At 42.7% G+C, this 26,317-nt stretch overlaps 1 protein-coding gene across 3 annotated transcripts in view; it reads left to right on the plus strand.

Moving 5' to 3' along the window:
• The first annotated feature begins 23,626 nt into the window (after positions 1-23,626).
• CUL3 (cullin 3) overlaps positions 23,627-26,317 on the plus strand; it is a 95,053-nt gene continuing 92,362 nt past the window's right edge. For 2 of the 3 annotated variants that reach the window (XM_049615831.1, XM_049615833.1), the window contains exon 1: positions 23,628-24,130. In XM_049615831.1, the coding sequence (XP_049471788.1) occupies positions 24,065-24,130 (66 nt within the window). In that variant the 5' untranslated portion in view covers positions 23,628-24,064. Of the gene's footprint in view, positions 24,131-26,317 lie in introns of all 3 variants that reach the window. The other variant, XM_049615832.1, reaches the window with a different exon arrangement.

Raw genomic sequence — 26,317 nt, forward strand, 5'->3', positions numbered from 1 at the left:
TTGACACACGGAAGTTTTTATTTTTATGAAGTCCGATTTGTCCATTTTTTCTTTTGTTGCCTGTGCCTCTGGTGCCACATCCAAAAAAAAAAACACTGCCAAATCCAGCATTTTGAAGCTTTTGTCCTATGTTTTCTTCTGTGGGCTTTGTAACTTACCCATGTCCTCCTTGCGTTTGTTTTCAGGGCTTTATTTTTCCAGAGAAAGTCTGCAGACTAAAAACGTGCTGGGAAAAATGCACGCAGAGGTATTATTCATATCCTCGCCTATCCACATACACACTTACACGTGTTAGGGTATCAGTTGCGCCAAGAAATAGAAAAACCGTTTCACACAAATACAGGAAAATGTGGGTGTAGCAGACAGGGTGCACGAATGGTGAAACCAGTAAATCCCCAAATGTAAAACTGTTCAAACAAACAAACAAACAAACACCTCCGAGTTTATGTTTTGTTTTTGCAACATCCAAAACAAATATTTCCAATTGATGGCAGGCTCTCTTCAAAGTAATGATTCAAAGACCAATGCTTCTTCTCTCTTTTGCCATCTTTGATGGGCTCCACGTGCATTTGCATCCAGCTGGTGAAAGGGGACAGAGAGAGTGGAGGAGTCACATTTGCTTCTGAACCACCTTGGTTTAAAAGTGACAGATATGACTTCCACTCCCAAGCCTTTGGCAATACTTAGTCACGTGGCCCTTTCTCGATGCGAGTAGCTGGGAAGTGAAGTCTCCGAGAGCAGAGCTGCTTGCCAATAGTTGTTCTGTCCCTGCAGTGTCCAATATGGTGGCCATCCACCCCTTGAAGCTCTTGGGGCACTTGGAATGTGGTTCATTCAAGTCGAGCTATGCTGTAAGGATAAAGCGCACACCAGAATTTGACATGACTTAGTATGAAAAGAAGGATGTAAATATGTCATTGATAATTTTTATATTGATTATATATTGAAATGGGACCACCGTGGATATATCGGATTAGATAAAATGCATAGTTAAAATTAATCTCACCAGTTTCTTTTTACTTTTTTACCATAGTCACTAGAAAATTTTAAATTACGTAGATGGCTTACGTTCCGTATCTCTTTAAAAAGAGACCTCTTCCTTTGTTATTTTTTTTTTTTAGGCTTATTTATTTATTTTGAGAGAGAGTGAATGACCAAGGGAGGGACAGAGAGAGAGAGAGAGAGGGAGAGAGAATCCCGAGCAGGCTCCACACTGTCAGTACAGAGCCCGATGTGGGGCTCAAACTCACAAACTGTGAGTGTGTGACCTGAGCCGTAATCAAGAATCTGATGCTTAATCAACTGAGCCACCCAGGCACCTCTGCTTACGTTCTATTTTTCATTGGCTAATGCTGCCATGGAAATTAGCCTCCCTTGTTACATGGATAATCACCTAGAATCAAGATACAGAGTGAATCTGGGCCACCCACAGAGTCAGAAGAAATCTGAAAGTTCTGTGGAATGAGGATATGTGCACTCTTTTTTCCTTTCCTCCTCTCTCTCTCTCACTGGAACCGAAAGGTCACTGCCTTCTGTCTGGATGCCCGCTGACCTTAGTCTTCTTTTTCTCTCCGTCTTTGTCTCTCTTTCTCTAGATGTCTTTTTCATCCCTGTTTCAATCAGCTGCTGTCAGGAGCGTGAGGTCAAATGGCCTGCTGCCCATTTGCTAGAAGCAATGAGAACAGGTTCTCAGGAAGGGGGCACAGGTAGGTCAGACGAACAGACTGATGTGCTCGCTCACGTCATGTGTAAAAGCCACACGAGCTTGGCAGCTGTCAAAATTCCCCAATTTTTACTCCTAATAGATTATATTTGCTTGAAGGCTTTTGTAAGAACTCTGTGTTGAATAGATGACAAATTTCATCCAGGGTATACTATTCAACTCATGTCATCACCAAAGAAAACATGTAACTGATCTTTCTTTCTGGGGCCTTGTACCAGTGCCCAGAAAGAGTCAACTTGACAAGCTTTGAATTTTCAACAGTGTTCCTTGGACTCAATGTACATTCATATAACGTCAGATTCACCTCATTGAATCAAGCTCATCAAACCATAAGTAGAAATTATATGAGGGTACAAAGTTAATAAATGGAGAATATACCCTGAAATGTTTTCTCCTACAGGGCTAGAACTTTTAAACTTTAGCGCCATTCTCTAGAGTTTAAGAAATGTCTGTAAGTAGCCCCTGTTCAAATATATGTATAAATGTGTAAATATATTTACATATGAGATAAATTTATCTGTACATATATATGTAAATATATATATATACGTATGCATAGATTACCAGATGGTTTTATATTCTTAGGAAGCATTTATATGCCAGAGAGTGTCCTAAATTTATTATCACCATTAACAATTTATCAGAAATGTTTTTTTTTAGATTATCTTCCACCCAGCCAAAAAAAAAAAAAGAGGGGGGTCCATAGGAATAGAGTACAAGGTAGTAACTTCTATTAAAAGATGGGTATGGTTAGCTTCAGAGTACGTGCAGGAAAGATGAGTTTTAGTGGGGCCCTGCAGGAGTACACCAGCCAGCCACAGTGTGGCCTTGAACCCTGGGCATCTGGAGGGGCAAGGAAACGATGCAGAAAGAGAGAGCAACAGTGTCACAAATACACAGTTGGCCTCCTTTATCTTGCTGATGAAACTTAAGCTTGGACAATGGTCTTCTTTTTGCGAGAGGCTATGGGCTTCAAGGTCGGTGGGACCCTCCTGAGGAAGTCCCTGCCCTTCTTCTGGATGCAGGCCATTGAGCGGATGACCCTCCTGCAGTGAGCTGACGTTTCCTGGGGCACTGATAGGGTACTGGATGGGCGGGCAGTGCGCTGAGTTGTTGAGGATGCAGGCTTTGCCTCTCTGTCTCCTGCAAAGCCTGCTCAGAGGCCAGTGGGCGTGCAGATCTGCCAGGAGACAGCCTCCACTCTGCCAGCACAGCGAGCCAGGCCTAGCAGCTCCCACGAAGATGAAGATCCAGCTCCCAAGAAGTCTTAACTTTTCCTGAGGAGGCTAATCTTTCCCTTTCACTGGGTAGGGATGGGGTGAGCGGGCTTCTGCCGGCTGGGACTTCCCTCTCAGCTTGGAATCTAGATAAACAGCAGAGGGACATCTGCCAGAGAGGAGGTGGATGTAATACAAGCAGCTTAGGGACCTTCTCCAACTCATCAATGGCTTCAGGTCCACACGGAAATCTTGACTGAATCATTGGCCTTGCAATTTCCATAGCGGATAGTACTCCTTAGCTCATGTCGTTTCTAGTACGTGTTCCAGAAATGAAACGGATACCTTGCACGTATTCACATTTTCCTAGAACCACATCACTGACACTATGTGGACAGAAACCACGTCTATCTCGCTGGCTTTTTTACCCCCTTGTGTCTCTAGAGCTAAAAACGGAATGAATGAATCAATGAACAAATGAATTTACCTATCCTCTTGGTATTATGTTGTCTATGTTGATTGCCCATCTTTGTTACCGTCATTCTTTTGGGGAAGAAGGAGGTCCGTTTTACTTTATTCCGGGTCTAGGAGAAAGCTGTATCAAGGAACCACTTACTACGAATTATCTGTTAATAAGCAACTGGGCAAGAACGCTTAGAAATCTTAGTTGGAGATGACAGATAACCCTTTCCTCTAAAGCATCAACTCCTTTTGTTCTCTTGCTATATGAAAATAAAATGGAGATCACGTCGAGATAATAAATCGTATTTGCACAGAACTCTATCGTGCTGGAAAAGAACGCTCACCCATATCCTATGCATTTTATTTTTAGAGGATCTTCTCAGAAATGGAGCTAGCATTCTAATCTGTTTGCCTGCTAAAGGAGTGACAAGGCTCGGAGAGCTATAGTGTAGTTGAGGGAGCAGATCTCTGATGAAACCAGAAGGGTAGGGCTCACCAATTACGATGTGCTACTTACTTTAACTGTGAAATCTGAATCTAGAATTCTGCATTTTGGCTCTCAGGCTACAGACTTCAGATTGCAGCCCAAACCACATTCGTCTGACTCCTACACCTCCCTCAGATCTCAATTCAAAAGTCTCTTCTTCAAGGAAGCCCTCTCTCTATGCAACAGGCCGGGTCAGTCTCCTTAGCATATGTTCTCCCAGCGCTCGGCAGCTTCGTTACACGGTACTTAACACAGCTGTCTCTCATGAGCTTTTTTTGTGGCATTATTTGATGATCGTCCTGTCTCCTTGGCCAGAAAGCACATTGCTTGCCAAGACATTCCTGGAGCTTAGCACATAGTAAACATTCAATAAATACCATAGCATTAGTCAGTAAAGGAACCAATAAATGTTAAATTTTCAAAATGGAGTTTAAAGTCCTAGAAGGCATTCAGAGAAAGGTAAAATACAAATTTGTTTTCAGAGAATATGGATTGATGTTTATATTTCAGAAGAATTTTTAAAATTTAAGTAAAGGTAGCAAAGAGATAGATTTAGTTATGACTAAATTACGTTATTTTTATAATTATACATGTACACAGAAAGACTTTAAAACTTTTATTTTAGTTTATTTTATAGAGAGGGAGAGTGAAAGTAGGGGAGAGGGGCAGAGGCAGAGGGAGAGAGAGAGAATCTTTTTTTTTTAATTTGTAACATTTCTTTTTAAATTTATTTTTGAGATACAGAGCGTGAGCAAGGGAAGGGCAGAGAGAGGGTGAGACACAGAATCCGAAGCAGGCTCCAGGCTCTGAGCTATCAGCACAGAGCCCAACGGCAAGGCTTGAACTCACCAACCGTGAGATCATGACCTGAGCTGAAGTCGGGCACTTAACCAACTGAGCCATCAGGCGCCCCGAAGGAGAGAGAGAATCTTAAGCAGACTCCACGCTCAGCGTGTAGCCCAAGGCGGGGCTCAATCCCACGACCCTGGGTCATGACCTGAGTTGAAATCAAGAGTTGGATGCTCAACCAAGTGAGCCACCCAGGCACCCCTTTCTTAAAACATTCAAAAACATTTAAAACACTGCTTACCGTCCATAAATCGGTGATACAATTCAAATTTGTTTTTCAAAAACTTTGTTTTATGCTTTCTTTATAAAAGCACAGGTTAAAAGCTGCATTTCATTAATGTTTCCTCCCTAATAGCCTGAAAATCCTATATTTAAGAAAAAATATTTGATTCATATTATCTGCGGCAAAATATTTTATTAAGCTGATGTTGAGCAAGGAAGAAAATGGCTAGGAAATTTCAAGATATAAAAATACTATCCTAGTATACATGAACTAAATTTATAGGAAACTTTATCCTACCTCCTACTTTTGAAAGTTTTATAGGACAGTAAGACGTTTAAAATTAAAAAAAAAAAAAAAAAAAAAAAAGAACAACCATTGACTAATGAAGGAAAAGAAAGCCTACCGGTTTTTCCAACTCTGCTTGGTCCATAATAAAAACTAAGCACCACTTAATAGAAGTGAAGTGTAAGTCATTCAGGTATGGAAAAAAAAACAATAAACAAGAGGTAAAAACAAAACATGTCGTATTAAAACTGTCCAAATTTTACTGTGGAAGATTATGGTTCATTTTCTTTCAGGCTAAGGACTGATAAAATATTTATAGAAAGATTATAATTTTCTTAATGGTTTTCATATGGACGTGTAATGTTGTGTTAAGATATCCATAGACGCAGAGAAAAGACCTTAATGGGCACTACAAAAATGGAGAAAAAAAGAAAAGGATTTAGGGGAAATTTTTTGAGAAAATTTTCTTTTTCTTTTTCCCTTTTTTTTTTTTTTTAAAGTAGGCTCCATGCCTAGTGTGTTGCCCAATGCAGGCTTGAACTCATGACCCTGAGATCAAGACCTGAGCTGAGATCAAGAGTCAGATGCTTAACTGACTAAGCCACCCAGCCTCCTCCGAGACAATTTTCTTAATATTAAGACTCCAGTAATAGGTAAAAAGAGACTGAGATCTTTAAATAAGAGATTCAGAGCAAGCCCAGAGAACTGTTTAGGGAGCATAAAAAGGCACAGGGCTCAGGAATGTTACTAGAGTAAGAAATAAGCAAATCTATAGATCTCTGAAGAGTTGGTTTCCCTAAACAGGAGACTCTTCCCTGGTAAGCTGTAATTTCCTACTCGCGTTGTTTCACTTACTTGTAGAATTTTACCTTAATCTAAAAGTTCAGTAGACTTACTAAAATTCTTAAGTGTTTTGTTTAGGTGAATTCTGTAGTTACTATGATGCTGATTCACAGGAGTCTGACATAAATGATACATAATGCTAGAAAATTGAGTTGAAAACACACTTCTCTTTTATATTTTTGTTCCCATAATAGAAGAATAGAAAATCCAGTCTGATGCCGCTGTGTTACTGACACTTCAAATAAGATTTAATTAGTTTCTCTGACAAAGCAGTAAATCTTTAAATTAAAGAGTTCAGGAGTGCTTAGCCTCATAAATTCTCTAAGGAAATTTAAATAGGAATAATAAGTTTTAAACACATCTTTCTTGGTGCTTTCTATGAGGCAGCCAATGTTGTTGGTCCTTGACAAATGGCAAGCATAAATACACCTTGAATCTCTAAAAGTGCGTTTCAGGCATTCAGTAAAATAAATCTCACGGTGTTAAGGAATTAGAAGTCAACTTCCAGAGAATGATATAGACAAAAATATCAACAAATGAATATTATATTCTTCTACAACGATAGCCAATATTTACTAAGTGCTTATGAAACACTATGGCCTGTTTTAAGTGTTTACATGGACTGAATATTTCTTTAATCCTTCTATCAACCCTATGTACTTGGTCCTATTATAATTTCCATCTTATAGATGACGAAGCAAGGACATAAACAGGTGACTTCCCAAGAATACACTGCTGGAGTTTGTCTGTAGCAAAGACTGGGGATATGCCAACTATATCCCGTTGGGCCTTTTCAATAGAGTTCACACCGAGGCCTCACTTCTAACTGCCAAGGTCTGCTGCAACCCACTTTGTGTTATATGTAAGACAGGCCAGAATATCCAGAGCTAGAATCTGCACTGATGCCCTCCCAGGAGCCCTCAATCAATGACTGACGGCTGGGAGTTCGTGTAAAATGCCCTAGGTCCCTCACTCCTCAGGTAGGATAACTAAGAAACACAAGTACTATATTGGCCACTAAGAGTTCCCAAGGGGCACTAAACTTATGTTACACACAGCCATAACTTGCTTGAATATTCATTATTTACCAGCTCTTTTCCCTCCCCTTTCTTATTGCCTCAATCTTTACTAGTGATTACTGGGATTACCTACCAAGTAAACTGTTTGCACTCATATCCTTTTCTTAGAGTCTGTTTCTGGGGAACCCAAACTAAAAGAGACAATTTGAACTAAAACTGTCTGGCCATAGAGTCTATGTGTTTAAGCAATACAATACATTGCTCGTTCTCCCCCCCCACCATGGCGTATATTTTATAAAAAATTGTCTCAAGACATGGTAGGAGGAAGAATCTTTGTTTTCATTTCTCACCTTGCATCCCAACTTCTTGTCAAGAACCGTGAAGGGTCTGAGATTTTACTCTGCTTGCCAGCAAACAAATTGGCATGCCATAGTTTGATGAAGGCTGGTGGAAGACACAAGATTCCCGGGTCAGACACAAAAGACTGTCTTACCCACGACAATAGCAGGAGCTAGAGAATCCGGATTTGCACCAGGTCCCGGAGGTTCATTTCCCACTAGGCAACATGGACTAGCCCGGGTGGATAACTATGCGTGGTGGACTGTGTTATGGGAGAAAACCCCCGAGGTTAGAGAACCTCAGTCTTTCACAGGGGACAATAGTTCTGCCTGCTCTTTGCTCCAGAGAGAGACGCTGTCTCTGTCTTTCAAGGCTGTTAGTTATACCAAAATCTTTGAAAAGAGAGTCCATAATAAAAGCAATCATTGCCTCACTTGAAAAGTACGCCAGGATGTGAGAGATCCATGGAGGATTGCCTTCTGTGATTTGAAATTAAAAAAAAAAATGTTCACGGTTTCATCATACAATGAAACCATGATTATGTCTTCAACAGAAAATTATAAAATAAGCAAATGACAACATTAAAAATTTGTTTATTATGTTCGTTCTTGGTTTTTACATGTTTGTTATTCTGCTGTCGACTCATAAATACATTTTACTTTGATGTCCACAATAATGCTGTCAGGTAAGTATTTTATAGCTGGTGAAAAAATGGCTCAGAAGATAAGGAGCAGCTTCACCGGCACTCGCCTAGTAAGTGGTGGAAACAGAAGTTAAACTGAGGACTTCTAACCCTAAACTGCCAAACATTTGACTCGTAGCACCAGAGTACATGGTCAGCTATCTGGAACTTAAAAACCTAAAAGATTTAGTGGATCTCTTCGTTTCTTCAATGCCACACACACCCTTGCCAGAATTTGGGGAACGGTGTTGAAGACATGAGCTGGGGTCAAGGGAGAGGTGCAAGCAGAGGAGAGGGCATAAATATGTCCTTTTTTGTTTTTTTTTTAATGTTCAACTTCCCTTTTCTATATTCATGGGTTTTTTTTAAGTGGTTTGCACTGAGTCCCAGAAAAGTCGTGGGTTTGGAATTGAGCTGTGAAAAAAAAAAAATTCCAGAATTATCAGAATGGTAGCATTTTAACTCAAACGGATGCAATCCATATTTATTTCAGAATTTCATGCATTTTTCCCACCAGGGAAACATGCACAATTTAAGCGCATTCAAAAGCACAAGCTAATGGTAGATTGTTGGACATACTATTTACAGCATCGGGGTGCCATTGTTTATGACATATACGATGCCTGAAAACAGTGCATAGATCAATTTCAACTACATCAAATTATAATTAAAGGGTGTTATGGAAATTTGCTCCTTAAAGGAATCTTACAGTGAATCCATTTTGTAAAAACAACAACTGCTCTTAGAGAGACATTATGATTAGTGGCAAAAGCCTTGGCCAAAGAGTAGAAATTCTGGGATTGTAGTGCTACTGACCCTTTGTGTCATTTGTAACAAGGGGTGGGGAAATTGAACTAGATAATCCCTAAGTGTCTCCAATTCAGATTTCCCTTTCACAGAGCACAGTGACTCAGACAAATGTGGTTTGACTCTCAGCTGTTCTGCTTGCTGGATATGCACTCTCCTGCAAGTTAGGGAAACTTCTTACACTCTTTCCTAACCTGTAAAGTAAGTATGGTAACACATACCTCAAACAATACTGATGAGTGTTAAGTTAATTTAGGTAACACTTATTAAACACTTTGCACAGTGCCTGGAACATACTAGGCACTCAATAATCTCAATTAATATCATTGTTAATTCTACATTTTCATGTATCAAATTCACTTCCTGTGGGACCTCTTGAACTATTCTTTTAACTGAAATCTGATTATAACTAATGTAATCCGCACATTCATGTTTTTCCAACATCTGATTGTAATTTTTCAAATCAACCATAAAGTTGAAAAAAACTCTCCAGTGAGTATCCGTAGCGCCACCACCTAGATCACATAATTAACATGTCACTAGAGTGTTGTCACATATCTGTCTACCCATTCCTTTAGCCATCCAACAAATCTTTTTAATGCATTTCAAATGCAGTGGAAAACATCAGTATACTTCTCTCCTAAACATATTAGTCTGTACATCGTTAAATAGAGTCCAGGATTTGCTTGTGGCTCTTTTTTTTTTTTTCCATAATTTGCAGTGAAATTTAACATACAATGAAAATATTCATTTTTTAAATATTTTGGGGGTGATTTAAATATTCCAATTTGACTCTGGTGGTGACTTCAATATTCAAAATCAAATCACCAATTATATTGTCTATAGCCTGGAACATAACGCATTGAAATGCCTTTAAAATCCTGGTGTGTCCACCCGAAAAACAAATAACCCAGTGAAGAAATGGGCAGAAAACATGAACAGACACTTCTCTAAAGAAGACATCCGGATGACCAACAGGCACATGAAGATGCTCAACGTCGCTCCTCATCAGGGAAATACAAATCAAAACCACACTCAGATATCACCTCACGCCAGTCAGAGTGGCCAAAATGAACAAATCAGGAGACTATAGATGCTGGAGAGGATGTGGAGAAATGGGAAACCTCTTGCACTGTTGGTGGGAATGCAAACGGGTGCAGCCACTCTGGAAAACAGTGTGGAGGTTCCTCAAAAAATTAAAAATAGACCTACTCTATGACCCAGCAGTAGCACTGCTAGGAATTTACCCAAGGGATACAGGAGTACTGATGCATAGGGGCACTTGTACCCCAATGTTTATAGCAGCACTCTCAACAATAGCCAAATTATGGAAAGAGCCTTAATGTCCATCAACTGATGAATGGATAAAGAAATTGTGGTTTATATACACAATGGAATACTACGTGGCAATGAGAAAGAACGAAATATGGCCCTTTGTAGCAACGTGGATGGAGCTGGAGAGTGTGATGCTAAGTGAAATAAGCCATACAGAGAAAGACAGATACCATATGGTTTCACTCTTATGTGGATCCTGAGAAACTTAACAGAAACCCATGGGGGAGGGGAAGGGAAAAAAAAAAAAAAGAGGTTAGAGTGGGTGAGAGCCAAAGCATAAGAGACTCTTAAAAAGTGAGAACAAACTGAAGGTTGATGGGGGGGGTGGGGGGGGGGGGGGGGGGGTGGGTGATGGGTATTGAGGAGGGCACCTGTTGGGATGAGCACTGGGTGTTGTATGGAAACCAATTTGACAATAAATTTCATATATTGAAAAAATAAAAATAATAATAAAAAAATAAAATCCTCATGTGTCAAAGGGCAATCGTACCTTATAAAGGTCAGCTGAACTATATCAAGTTTCTCTCTCTCTTTTTTTTTAATATATGAAATTTATTGTCAAATTGGTTTCCATACAACACCCAGTGCTCATCCCAACAGGTGCCCTCCTCAATACCCATCATCAAGTTTCTCTTTGATGTGGGTGGGCATCACCCAATCCGTTGAGGGCCAGAATAGAACAAAAAGGTAGAGGAAGAAGGAATTTACTCTCTCCTGAGGGTGGGCTATTCATTTTCTACTGCCCTTGTGTATTGCCCTCCTGGTTATTGGGTCTTTAGACTCAGAATGAATTACATCACTGGTTTTCCTGTTCTCCAACCTACAGATAGCAGATTGTGAGATTCTTGGCCTCCATATATGATGAATCAATTGTTTATTATCTATCTATCTATCTATCTATCTACCTCTACCTTCCCACTTTCTATTGGTTCTGTTTCTCTGGCAAACCCTGATTAATATCACCTGATTCTCAGGTTCTTGTCATTCAATGTTTTGCTGTACATTGTACCACACATTGAGAGTTTTTTCAAAGCAGGGGGTGATCCGGCAGGAGGTCAGGAACATGGGCATTGCAGCCACACACACTTCCCATCAGGGTTCTGTCACCTGCTAGTTATGTGATCCCGGGCAAACCACATCACCTCTCCCAAGCTATGAGTAGTATTACCATTTGGGCTCATCACTTAAAACTGCAAAAGGTAGTTTGTCAGAGTCTTAGGCATAGACTGGCCATTTGGTGGCATTCAACAATACCCGCTTAGTGCCCTTCAGGTGTAGAGCTCTCAGGGTGATACCGAAAATTACTATTTTTTAGTTCCTCAACTTTTAGAATCTTTATCCTACTCTCCTGTGTGGAACAGAGTGTTTGAAATAGATGATTCAGCAGAAAAATAATGTAGTTGTGAAATGTGCAGACGCTAGAATTAGCAAAGCTGAAATTAGATATAAGAGCTTGGATCCCTCTCTCACAATTTACGTATGTGGCCACCTTAGACAAATTACTTAATCTCTCTCAGATATGACAAGTTACTTCGTCTCAGTCAGATAGGACTTTCTGATCTATAAAATGAGGAAAACAATAAAATGAGAGCGGACATTTACTAAGTGCTTGTTATTTACAAGGTGCTAAGGGCACTTAATGTTTCTTAATTCATTGAATTCTCACACGATCTCATGAGGTAGGAAACGACAGGAGCACCCAGGTCATTCAGCTAATTAGTACGGAGCCTGGGTCCAATCCAGAGGTCCTCATCCCTGGCATGGGACAGGATTTCTAGAAAGACAAACTGAGCAAAACTGAGGAGCGAAACAGGCATGTAATAAATGCTCAATGGTAGCCCTCCTTTTCTCTGCAAAAGTGTATCCAAATAAGAACACCCAGAAACTGTACTTTAGATATTTCTTTTTTTTACTTTTAGGAACTTAGTGAATGTAAAAAAAAAAGGCAGTAAATAGGTCTGACCTAAAATACTAACTTCTATTCCCAAAGAGAAGTTTCCTTGTTACACCATCTCTTTGCATCTTTGGGAGACAGATGCACCTTTACTATCAAACAGTGAAGATGGGATCAAGAGCTTGAAAGCTTCCAGAATGATCAACAAACACTTCTGCATCAAGTGCAAATATTTCTGAGCTAAAAATCCCAATACAAAACCTCACATACCTACTCATTCCCTTGAGGAAGGTCTAAAATGAGCCTTAGGTCAGATTTCATTCTTGGGAGATGTCATTATTATTTCCATTGGAACACGGAGAGGAGCCAACCTCTTGGTCACAAGCAGGAAGTGGAGAGAAGGTTCCCAGGAACCCCTCAAGAGAGGAGGAGCTCCCAGAAGTTCACACAGGCTCCTCTCCTTAGAGTTTTAATTTGATGCTTTCTGTCCCATCTATTGACTCATCTAGGGCACGAATTTGAATCTATTGGTCACATTATCTTTCCATGTGCTTTACATAGAGATGCTTGTCTTGTTGGGAATACAGGCAAAATGGTAAAGCAGTTGGTTTTCCCTTTTTAAAGATCCTGCCCGTCTAGGAAATCTGCTTGTTTCCAGGTACACCTCATTTCTATGATCAATAATTAATAACAATAATTAATAATTAAATAATTAAATAATAATTAATAATTAATGCTAAGGTGTTGGAGGCTTGATGTGGTCTTCTTCCCACAGCATTTACTTTTGAAAAGACCTCAGAGCCTAATGCTTTATCCAGTAGTGGAACTGTTGGCTTTGGGGCTCAGAGTGGAGTGTTATGGGGTCCAGAGAGAAAACACGGTGCCTCTCACACCATATCCCATATCTAACTATCTTGCCCACCTAAGCAAATGGCTAGTTTAATCCCTCTGTGTCGTTGTGCATTTGGCTGGCTTCATTTTATTTTTATTTTTTATTTTTTATTATTTAAAAAAAAAATTTTTTTTTTAACGTTTATTTATTTTTGAGATAGAGAGAGAGACAGAGCATGAACGGGGGAGGAGCAGAGAGAGAGGGAGACACAGAATCGGAAGCAGGCTCCAGGCTCTGAGCCATCAGCCCAGAGCCCGATGCGGGGCTCGAACTCACGGACCGCGAGATCGCGACCTGAGCTGAAGTCGGACGCTCAACCGACTGAGCCACCCAGGCCCCCGGCTTCATTTTATTTTTAGAGGGGAGAGTTTGGAGGGTAAAGGGGCCTCTTTATCGCCTATCAGATTGCCTTATGTGGGCAATCACCTTGTCCTCATTTGCCTGTGGGTATCCTTGTCTATAGATCTCATGAAAGCAGGGAGCAAAGAATAAGGTGTCTCCAGCATCTCTGAAAGTGAAGCTTACAGTCCCTGAAAGGAGTGTGCAGGTGTCCGTGTAAATGTGCACGCCCGTGGTATCTTCTTGAAACAAGCTGCACCTTTCCGCGGGTCCCTTGCTGTGACGTGCTTCTCTTTGATATCCTTATCTGTGTTTGAGAGCTATTCTTTCAGTGTATTTCGGAGCCTGAGCCCCCTTCATTAGCCAAACACTCTATTATTCACACACACACACACACACACACACACACACACACACACACCACTGCTCACTATAGTTCCTCAAATTCATTAATTTCCATGTAAAATCTCCTCAGAGATCAATAAATGTACTCTGTACCAATGGGTGGTAGTAGTCGACTCCCAAGATCTATTCTACCCCAGTGATTAGTATAAATTCCACCCCCCCACACCCCCACCCCCACCCCACCCCTGCCACTGTGTGGGTTAAAATAAACCTGTAACTTAGTTCTGGCCAGTGAGCTATAGAAGAGTCTCCTGGGCTGCTTCTGGGAATAGTTTCATAGCTGGTAACATACAGCCCTAAAAAAGAGCCAGTCTCTCTTCTTCTTCTAGTCTGGACTTTGTGTGGTGAAGTAATACTCATAATGACTACAGTCGCCTCCCCCTGCCCAACATCAGCGTCATGAAAATTGCCACAAAGCTGGGACAGAGCCCTGATGGGCCATCCCTGGAACCCATACTAACTCTGAACTTCTTTTATGTGCAATAATAGATTCGATTATTGCTTATGCCAAGTCGAGTTAGGGTTTCTGTTACTTGAAGCAGAAAGCCATTTAGCTAATTCAAACGCGCTATGTTTGTGAACAATTTTAGTTGTTAACAGTCATCTAATTTCATGTATTTCCTCAGATGCTCATCCACTCGATTGCGCTGATGTAACCATATGATAATTGCAAATATTGAGTTCAAACTACATGCCAGGTATTGATATAAAGGAGAGTCCGCTGGCTTGCTTTAAAAGTGATGTTGCTCACATTCTGTTAGTTTGTAACCCTTCCCTCTTCCTACCCATAGTCATTTACTACCATATCTCACTGGTTGGTGTAACGTTAGGTGATAGCTTTGTGAATTCACTAAAAGCTGATGGTGAATGAGTTGATCCAATAAGAGCCACATGGACCATTTCTTTGGCTTCTAAAAGTCTGGACACAATTATGGAAAGAAGAGTCTTCTTATCAGTAGACATAAAAATATTGCAGATAATATAACATCATACTATGATCAAAGTCTTAAGGATAAATTTAATTTGTCACGTACTTAACATTGACTTGAGACTCATCATTTTGTGTACGAGACAGGTGTATGTATGAGACACGTGACGTGGCAGTGAGGAAGGGAATACAGAAGCACAAATGACAAATTGGACCATATATGATTTACATACCCAAATTTCATAATTTGTATCCTTTAGTGAGAAAGAACACGGCATAAGAAAGATCAGGAGAAGTGATAGTTGGGATACATCGCTTTGTGTGCTTATTATTAGAAGTTCCTTATCTAACCTTAAAATAAGCATAGCAGCTTTAAAGTTTTAATCCTAGAATTGAGGTCAAACCGCATCTCAGTCAAGGACAGAGAGGGCGTCTTAACGATTTAAAGCTTGTTGAAGACGTTGACCTGGTTTGAAGGTCAAACCATCATTGCTTTTTCTTTGTGTTTGTTTTCAGGGGCCTTGCTGCTCCTGAGTTTGTCCAGAAGGACGGATAATTTGGGAACCTCCTCCCTAGACAAGAGAAAGCTGGCGAGTTGGCCAAAAGAAGGGAAAGCTGCGGGGAAGATGAGTGCGGATTGGGAAACCATGTGACTGACGGGGGGGGGGGGGGGGGGATACAGGTACCAGATATGGATAATGGGGAGGCCATCGTGTAGGGGGCGATGGGGCTGGTCCCTAGAGAAGAGATGGAGCCAACTGGGTGTGGTGGTGGCTACACAAATGCAGGTGTACCTGTAAACCCCGTCATTCACCAAACCTAGACCAAAGAGTCAAAACTGGGATTAGCGATGAACCATAAAAGAATTGCTAATACTCCCTGGGTTCAAACTACGTGGCCGCTGTTGTATAAAATACTTTATCTACAGTACTTCATTTGATCTTCACATTAGCCTCGTGAGGTTGGCACTACTAACGACCTCATCTTACTGCTGAGAATCCATGGGACTCATTTGATAGGCGGCAGAGCTCAGATTAGAATCCAGGTGGTTCTACTTCAGAGCTGGCACTCTGACCCACGGTGCTGTATTATCTCACGGTCTCAAATACTGGCAATATGCAGGCTCTGCGAGTGTATATGACGGTTTTCATGAGAGTTAGACAAGGCCAAAGAACCCCGGCCGCCACCCAGAGAAACCCAGCCCCGTAGCTTCACAGCTTAGAGGGCAGTGGCATCTTTGATAAGGAAACAGGAGCTCCTTCCTTCGGGTAATGACGGCACTTGCCGGGACACGTGCCTTGGATATCAGCTTCCATTTACATCCTCAGCAAAGCACCTTCGTTCGGTGCACAGATTTCACAACTACATGAGGGGGCTTTAAAAAACAAAAAAAAATAGTGTATAGGTCTATTTGACTTTGTCAAGCAAGAGTTTTTGTTTGCAAGCAATCTACACGGATCTTGTTGGCCTCTCCAGATCTATTCTCCACCCTTCTTCACTCTGCTCTGTGCCTTGGACGGCTGGCCTTTATGGGCTCCACCAATGGGCTGCCTTGCCTTCTGGCTTCCAGGTGAGTTCCTCGAGTGGAAGCCATCAGCCAGAAGTCCAGGGGAAAGAGGAGACTGAGTCTGCGGTGTTTTTTCCCATGGCTGTCTCCCTACCGAGTCCGTACCTTGGGTCCTCTCCCGGGGCCTCAGCTTGTTAGGCAGTTCCCTCCCATAGCTACAGAGAGAATCCTCTCTCCAGTCCGGTGGCCGCTTCTTCCCTTAGCCCTTCTAACCCAGAAGGGCTGCAGGGTTCCCGACTGCTGCTAATCCCGAGATGCTTCATCAGCCCTTGATCACTCGCTGTCTCTGCCCACACTTCTGTAAATAGTCCCTGAATTAAACTCGCCTCAATTTCCCTGTTCGACTGAGCCATCTGTTTCCTGTCAGGACCCTGACTGATACGCAGCGGAAACAAATTTTGACTATTTTAAGCAAATATGGAATTTGGGGGAGGCGTGTTTGGAGTCACAGAAATGAAGGGAGGCGGTAAAAAAACAAATGAATAAACATACAAAAGGCAGCAACAGAGCCATAAATAACGAGGATGAACCCGTGGTTGCCAGAGCGCGGGGGAGGGTGAGGGCTGGGCAAATGGGTGAAGGGGAGTAGGAGACACAGGCCTCCAGCTAACGTGAGTAAGTCGTGGGGATAAAAGGTGCCACACGTGGAGTAGAGTCAATGATACTGTAATAATAGCGTTTTATGGTGACGGACGGTAGCACACTTGTGGTGAGTACGGTGTAACCTAGAGACTTGTTAAATCACTATGTGGTGCACTGGAAACTCGTGTGACATTGTGTGTTATACTTAAAGTTAGAAATGTATAATAATGAGAATAAAGACATGAGGGAAGGTGGGAGGACCAGGGCTGGAAAACGAGCAGGAACCAGGGGACCGGTGGAAAGCTGAAGAGCAGGAAAGACAATGAGTCATGCAGCAGGAAGAGCCAGGCCACCTGCCACTGCCCGCATGTTCACCAACTGTCCCTGTGTTCTTCAGTCACCTACTCAAGAGTTTCTGGGAGAGACGGTCTGACTGCTGGGTGTACATTATACATCCCCAGGCCGAGCTGGGAAGCGGAGAAGTGTGATAGGGCCTTTAGGCCGTTGTGGCAGGGAGTGAACAGTAACACCGACTAAGACCCCACCTAATGGGCGAATCCTTGGAAACAAGAAATCAGGATGGTAATAGAAAGCAACCGCCCTCCCCCAAAAGGACAAACAACATTACAAAAATTAATTTAAAACATGTGGCAGTGGCTTAACAATCCAAGCATCTAAAGCAACTTTTCCCAAAGGATAAAGGTTCATGTGGAGATAGGCAACCCTCAACAAGGATTTCAGGAGTAGAGAAATACTATTTCTAAAGGTCTCATAAAAGCAAATTCTTTAAAAGACTTTCAACTGGATTAGAAATAAAGTTGCTACTGAGGTGCCTGGGTGGCTCAGTCTGTTGAGGGTCCGAATCTTGATTTCGGCTCAGGTCACGATCTCAGGATTGTGGGATCAAGCCCCAAGTTAGGCACCGTGCTGAGCATGGAGCCTGCTTGGAATTCTTTCTTTCTCTCTCTCTTTCTCTCTCTCTCCTGCCCCTCCCCTGCTCATGCTCTCAATCTCTCGAAAGAAAGAAAGAAAGAAAGAGAAAGAAAAAGAAAGAGAGAGGAGGAAAGAAAGAAAGAAAGAAAGAAAGAAAGAGTTAGTTGCTGGTTTCATCTTAACAAGATGTCCATGTCCCCTTTCTCAAAATTGCCCATTGATGGGGCGCCTGGGTGGCTCAGTCGGTTAAGCGTCCGACTTCAACTCAGGTCATGAACTCACGGGTTCGTGGGTTCGAGCCCTGCGTTGGGCTCTGTGCTGACAACTCAGAGCCTGGAGCCTGCTTCGGATTCTGTGTCTCCCTCTCTCTCTGCCCCTCCCCTGCTTGCATTCTCTCTCTCTCTCAAAAGTAAATAAACATTAAAATAAAATTCTTTAAAAATTGCCCATTGATTGGGTCTTCTGCCCAATCCCCAGCCACTCAACAAGCAGAAGATTCAGAAACCAGTAATTTCAAATCAACGTGTCTCTAGGAATTAATTCATGATATCAATTTGCAGCTAGAAATTGGCCCCACCATTTTTTCTTAGTCTTTTAGTTTATTCTTCACCTCTATGAGCACTCTTTTGCTTTATCCATATTTTGATTTTTACTAGTTCAAGATATAGTAAAGAATACAGTGTAACGATGAACTAAAGAAACTTTTTGAAGAAGTCTGAAGGTGCCATATTATTACATTTGTTGACTGTTGACTATTGTATTTAGAATTCACAGGATTACTACATCTAGCATAAAATTTAAACTATTTATTTTTATAGCTCTTTGGAACCATGCTTTATTATCTCAACTCCAAAACTAACCTACTTCACAAAGAACTGATGAGTTATAAAATTCAACATATACTTTACTCATCATGAAGAAATACATATTCATAATTGTCCCCTGGAGGTTTCTTGACACAGTTACGGCTATCAGTGAGAGCAAATTCCTTTTCCTCAAAATAAATTCTTTTTCTTCGAAATAAAGTTACAAAATTACATGCACTGCCCACACCTGTAATTTTAAATCGAGAATTCATAATCCGTTAAATTCGGTTGTATGGATAATTCCAAAATATTAACTTACTTGATAAATGTGGAATAGACACAACACTGTCCAGGCTAAGTGGAAAGTTGCCAGAGCTTCCAGTGAGAGGATTTTATTTAGCATGACGTGATGAAAAATGGAGATGGGTTTTTATGATATAACAGATATTTAAGACTTTTTTTTTAATTCATGGTGTAACTTGTCTCATACGCTCTCACATCTTATGTGATTCTTATTTGGAAAATAGAAAGGACATAGTAGGAAAGGTACACAGAATGAACCTGCAGCTTTCATATATGTTCGTGTCTGTGTCTATGTTCTCAATGGGATACTCCTATAACACATCCTCTTATAAGGCACATATGAATGCTACTACTCTAAATACGTACAAACCTAATGGACTACAAGGAGACAAGGAAGAAAGCAGAGCTAGCCCTTATCTCCAAAGAAGTGATAACATCTATAAATCTTCCCCTTCCCATTTGAAAATACATCTTTCCCTGGTCTATTCAAAACCCTAGAACCGGTCTTTCTAATTGAATTGGTAGGCTGTCAGCTGTTTTAATAACGAATATCTACACAGTCAAATCAGGTCTGATACAGTGATTAAAGTGGGTTGGTATCCTGGCTACCTAGAAACTCATGGTCAAGAAGGGGGCCATTCCCTGTCACCGGTTTCTCACAGTCTGTGCCATTGTTTTAGACAGGGATGTCAAAAGGGGGCTGGCCCACTCAGCCTCCTGGGTTCTCTGACTGCACGTGGTCCATACAAATAAATGGAAATGGGGCCACTATTCTCCTGTGTCAGGACATGGTCAGCATAAGTAAGAATACCAAACGGCAGGCACGCAGCATCTAGTGAGTTCCTATCCCAGGACTGCTTTCTCTGCTAGATCAGGTGGCAGTTGGCAGAAAAACTAATATTTTGTAAGTTCATTTGCTATTTGCAAATCAGGGAATACCACTGGGTACAGAAGAATACCTGCTTTAGAGAATATTTCATACGCATTTTGAGATTGGTGTTTTTTTTTTTTTTCTTTCGAGCATTCTAAACCGTGTTTTATAGACAGGCAGTTTGTAAGTTTGAACCAAACTTTTGTCCTGAATGAGTCATGATGGAATACTAAAACAGGGGATGTGTGATGGAAATTGATATTTGGAACGTTGGAGTCTCGCCTCATATCTTCCCTCTAAGGATGTGCTAAATCCCATTTTCAGAGGGCTTAGCTTGATTCACGGATTCCAAGACCTATGGAAAAGGCTTTATGATAATAAAGTGCTTTTGCTTAATCTGATGCATTTTTCTCCAGTCTTTTCCTCTTTATCTTCAACGGGTTGCTTGTGAGGAAACTTCTAGATGCATCCTGTTTTCTGTCCGTCACTATTTCAGATTATAAAGCGCATTATTTCCTATGTCCCCATACAAGTCTTCCAAGTAATTTGGGACATTTGTCCATAAGCAAGAAGGTGAGATTCCAGGTACCCTGACAGGAGAGATTGCTGGTTTTCTAACAAAGAAAATCTCTGATTTCTGGGCTGCAGTGTATAGGAAGTTATTGCCAAATCCTACTTGGGTCTGTGGTTTCCAAATTTTGAGATGTGGAAAAGAGTGTATGTTCTGTGATGGCAGGTCTCGTCTGTCTTATTCACCTTTAGTGCCTGACATATAGCAGCCTTAAATAAATATTTCTTGAATGAGTGAATGAATAAATGAACAAATAAGTTAGCAGTAATGTCAGTGGCATATTCATTTTGAAGGGTTTTTCTTGGCCTAACAAAAAGATGCCGTTGATAGTGGTTCTTTTAAAATGCAGCCAAATTTTGGGGCGCCTGGGTGGCTCAGTCGGTTAAGCATCCGACTTCGGCTCAGGTCACGATCTCGCGGTCCGTGAGTTCGAGCCCCGCGTCGGGCTCTGGGCTGATGGCTGGGAGCCTGCTTCCGATTCTGTGTCTCCCTCTCTCTCTGCCCCTCCCCCGTTCATCCTCTGTCTCTCTCTGTCTCAAAAATAAATAAACGTTAAAAAAAAATTAAAAAAAAAATAAAATGCAGCCAAATTTTGCTTAAGCAAAACCAACATACGAAAATGTGGGTTCACAAAACAAATACTGTAAATTAAAGGGTGATGATATGCTTCACAATTACATGGAAATATGCCTTAATTCAGAAGGTTCCTAAATGCTGGCCCATGATATTTTCTCAGGCTCGTGATGAAATAAGAAAAACCGGGTCAATGTATCATTCTTCATTAGGCTAAGTTAATCAATTTAAAGAACTGTCCTTCATTCAAAAATTACCTTCTCCTGTTTCTGTGGTTAAAATACTTTAAAAAATACTTTTAAAAATTAGATAACGGGGCTAGTCGATGCTAGTTACTCCTTTCTAATGCCCTACTTGCCAAAAGAAAGTTGCCAACCCTATATTAGCTCCTCAGCTTTTTGAAAAATATTTTATTGGTTTGTGAAATCCAAGTGTTGAAGACTGGCTCATCTAGAGGCGCCTGGGTGGCTCAGTCGGTTGAGCGTCCAACTCTGGATTTCGGCCCAGGTCATGATCTCACAGTTCGTGAGTTTGAGCCCCGTGTTGGGTTGTGTCAGCACAGAGCCTGTTGGGGATTCTTTCTCCCTCTCTCTGCCCCTACCCTACGTGCTCTGTCTCTTTCTCGGAAATAAATAAACTTAAAAAAAATTAAATAAAACAAGACTCATTTAAAAAGCATGCAAGTATTTTTTTTTTTTTGAAACCTACATATTGAATAAGGGAAGATAGCACACCCTTGGCCTTAATTACCCATGATAATAATAGCCAACAGGTGTTGAGTGGCTACTCAGTGCTGAGCACTGCTCTTAGGGCTTTTAAAAATGTGTTAATCATCTAAATTTCACAGTAGCCCAAGAAGGAAGTATTATTTTTATCCCCATTTACAGATGAGGACTCTTTCCCCAAAAGACACAAAATATAGCTAGTAAAGTGGTAGTGCTGGCTCTAGAACTTACAGTCTTAAATTACAAAGAAACTGGGCCAAATGACAGTGCAACCAAGAGAAAACATCAGTTGTTATTATATTCTAATGACTATGGAAATAGAGGTCCAATCAACATACAGATTATAAACTCCTATCAAAGACTCCTATTATCTTATATTTAAATCAGAGCGCTTCCCAATCTTACCTTATCAACCCAGTTCTTGATGACCTATTTTTAGCTTCAGTATTTACAGAGGTGTTGCATCAAGCAATATCCTTAATTTTTGAACTCAAGTTTTAATTAGTAAATACCAGAAAACAAAGCAAGAAAATATATTTTCAAAGGGGCCTTCATCTGAACAGTGAATGAAAGCACGACATTCCTAAATTTAGTCATCACAATTAAGTTAACTTAGGGCAAATTCAACCTTATAGCACACAAATTAAAAAGTATATTTCTGTTTCCTTATCTTAAAAGAGTATAAAAACCAGTTTCCAAATGCTATAAAAAGTTTAAAAGCCTAACTTATAAAAGGTATCAAAAAGTATTAAGTGAATGAAGTATTAAAGCCTCAGCCTCCAAATGTAGACACCCATCCCAATAATAGGTTCTTATTTAAAAGGAGATTGCAAAGTTTAGTGAAAACTCATACATTACTTTGCTGTCAGAAGTCTAAATATAATATTAATTTGGGTAAAGACATAAGTTAGGAAGTAAAATTCATAATAAATAAACGATAAAAAGCAAAACTGATGAATCCAACTAGACCTTTTGACCACAATAACAAAAACTCCCCAAATTACAGAAAACTGGAATAAAGGACAATAATTTTGTCTTTCAAAGTCGACAATCCTCTTTGGTAATGGTAAAAATGATTTGGCAGGTTAAAGCCGGTTTCTATCATCCTATCGCCTATTTTTCACCACTTACCAAAATATTGCACTACATCAAGGGAGTTGTCATTTTATTTCAATGATAATGAAAAAAGAGATTTTAACGCTATTAAGTCCTGGGTTCCCCTAGGAAGTATCAATGAATCAAGAGGCCCTGGAACTTTTGGAGTTCAGGGAAATTTTATGGATTAACCATCTCCCATCCCTCAGGGCTGAGAAGTGGGGTCGGCGCATCCAAACACAATACCTCCTAAGGCATACAGGCCTCTAATTTCTAACACTACAGGTGACTCCTGCACAAACTCTTCTTTCAACTTTCTGGCTTCTGCTCAAGTACACCTCCCTAGTCCACATGCCCTAGAAAAGCACAGGAACCAGTTCCAGGACTTGGTAATCCACCTGGCACCCCTACGCTCCTCCCCGAGACTACAATCCTGCGGCCCCGGCCCCGCCCAACCCAGGTCCGGCCCCGGCCCGGCCCATCGCAGCCCTGCCCAGCCCAGGAAGACCCAGCCCACTACAGTCCCGCTCGGGCTCTCCCACTTCGTTCACGTGACCACGACCCCCCCCCCCCCCGCTCCGCGCTCCACCAATTAGCAACCACCCCTGTCCATAGCCCCGTCCGCGACGTTCCCCTTTCAAAAAGGCAGCTTTCTCCTCCCGCCTTCAGCCCCGCCCCTTTCCCCACCTCCCCGTCCTGCTGGTCCCTCCCACTTCTCTAAGTCCCCGGCCCCTTCCTCCCCTCCCGTTGACCCCTCCCGCTCCCAAGCTTCGCCCCGCCCCACTCGGGGCCGCGCGCTCGCCCTCCTCTCGCGAGATCTGAGCGTCCCCGCCGCGGCCGCCCGCCTCCCCTTCCCGTCCTCCCACCCCCCTCCCCCCAATCTCTCCACTCTCCGGCTCTCCTCCCTCCCTCCTCCCCCCTCCACCCTCTGGGCCGGATCTCGTCTCGCTGAGGCGGAGGAGGAGAAGGAGGAGGAGGACGTTCGGCCTGCGCAGTGAGATGTTTGTCCGTCGCCGCCGCCGCCGCCATCGCGGAGGAGCGCGATAAAGGGAGCCGAGCCGGGCGTGAGGGGGACCCCGCGGAGCCGCCGCGCCAGCGCAGCCCCCCCCTCAGCCGAGCCCGAGCCGCCGGAGCCCGAGCCGCCGCCGCCCCCGCCGCGGCCGCCCAGGGGCCGGCCAGCTCCTCAGCCCAGCCCGGGGGGCCGCGCCGCCGCCCCCAGCGTAGCCCCTCGCCTGCCCGCCCGCCTTAAATGTGACACCGGCGCCTCGGAGTGCGACCCGAAGCCGCCGCCGGGGAGGGGACGAGCACCATGTCGAATCTGAGCAAAGGCACGGGCAGCCGGAAGGACACCAAGATGCGGATCCGGGCCTTTCCGGTGAGTCTCTCGTCGGCGCCTGGGACCCCGGGGCCGGGCGCCCGGCGGAGAGCCGCACGCGAGGCCCGGGCTGAACTCCCCCCCAACAGGCCGCAGGCCCGGCCTCCCCTCCCCCACGCCGCCGGCCGCGGGGCGCGAGCCTTCCCGGCAACGGGGCGGCGCGGGGCCCCTGCGCGGCCGCCCTCCCGGGCCGTTCCCCGCGCCCGGCGCTGCGCACCCAGAGCCGGGGGCTGCTCCTCCAGCCGAGCCGCGGGCGGCGGCCGCGGCCGGGGCCCCTTTGCCGGGGCCCCTTGGCACCTTCCCACGTCCCTGGGGGTGTAGGCCCGGCCCCTGGCGCTCCCCTCCCGGCCCGCTTCCCGGGACCACCGGACCCGCAGGGACGGGGACTGTGCAAGTCCTCCGTGTGTGGGGCGTGCGTGTAACTTTTCACGTGTGGGCTCGCTGCCGTTTCACAAATCCCCTGGCCTCAAAGATGGCCAACCAAGACCTGTCGGATGATGAAGGGGACTGTCCTCTCCCTCTCCCTCTCCCTTCCTCTCCTCGGGGAGGCTTTTGCCACCGACCTGCCCCCCCGACGCAGTGACCGTGGTTCCACGTAACGCTCGCTAGTTGTGGACTAACAACATCAGGTGTATTGATAGCGTCTTTCGTCCACAGGCTCCCGAAGCACTTTACAAACTCTCTTGCGCAGGAATTGCCTCGCCACTCGTAGGAGGGTCGAGGGGAAGCCAGAGAAAACGCACTGGACAATTGTGTCGCCCCTTCTTTAGCCTTGGAAGCCCAAAAGAACGAGTAGTCACCGCCCCGAGTTGCTCGTCTCTGTAGGTTTTAGTGACCGCCAACGGGTTCTGCCTAGAAACTTTTCTTTCTGAGCCTTACGCTGAGTTACAGGCGCTTGCAGCGTTCGGTATACGGGGTATAACTTTGGATGTCAGAGCTGATCCAGGTAGCCAATGGCAAGCGATTAAAATGCACTGTTGTAACAGAGAAACTGGACGTACTTGCTCGTGTCGCTACAGTAACAGGTCTACGTCAAGACAGACAAACTAGCAATTGCACGGGAGATTGTAAAACACCAAAACTGGAGAAAGATCTCCGGTGTCTTAGCATCACAGACCCGTAACTTGTGAAGGGGGAAAGGTGTGGTTTGTATGTGCTTCTTAGAGCATGCTTTTGCACGAGGGCGATTTGCAGCGAGGGGAGACTTACTAATACAGTTGTCCCAATTGAGTAAGAAGCCCACCCAGAGAACTTGAGGACTGCTCTGAATTCTTAAAACGTTTAAGAAAAAAAAAAAAAATAAAATGGACCTGATGCAGAGTTCTGAAATTGTACTTAACCTGAGTGGTGATGTCACTGCATAGAGACTCCAGGCTTTTAGTAAAGATAGGATATGCTCAGGAAAATTGAGTGTTTTGATACACCAATTAAAGGGATTTTTAGTTTTTGAAGTTTTTCCCTCCCAGTAAATATGAGAAAGAAAAAGAAAGAAATGTTGACAGAAGAGAACTCGTGAAGTGGATTAGCATGTTTTCCCTTATAATGAAGTGAGCTGGGTTTGTAATGGGTTAGGTAGTGTTTTGCTACTAAATCAGTTGGAACATTTTTAGCAGAACTTAGAATTAAAAAGAATCTTAAATAGTTTTATACAGTAAGTTTTCTAGGAAAATTTGCTATTCTTGAAGTCTTGAGTTCTTCTAAATCAGATTTGTTAGTAAAATCTGTAATAGCTCACGTTTGACGTTAACTCGTTTTTGTTAATACTGTGAGTAACCACTTGTACTTTTATTTTAAGTGTGATCAGTTTTTTCGTCTCTTTAGGTCTACCCGTTCCTACCTGGTCTTCATTCCCTCAGTCATTCAACAAATACTACTGTGTGCCAGACACTGTTCTAGGGGCTTGGGATATGTCAGTATAGCTTGAAGAATCAAGATCCCTTCTTTCTGGATGTTGTGTTATTGGAAGAGGCGAGAGAATTTCATTATTCCTTTAGCAGAGGACTATAATATATGATACATTAGTGCTGACTACTGAAACTGATTTTTTTTTTTTTTTTTTTTTACGTAGTGTTATGGTTGTGATCTCATTTGTACCTTTTCTGTCCATCACTTGTTGCCATCTAAGATTTTCTAAAATCCTTTATTGAAGTTTGTAAATGACAGGTGTTTGATATTCAGTGGTTTAAT

Source organism: Panthera uncia (genome assembly GCF_023721935.1).
Source record: "Panthera uncia isolate 11264 chromosome C1 unlocalized genomic scaffold, Puncia_PCG_1.0 HiC_scaffold_3, whole genome shotgun sequence".
NCBI lineage: Eukaryota > Metazoa > Chordata > Mammalia > Carnivora > Felidae > Panthera > Panthera uncia.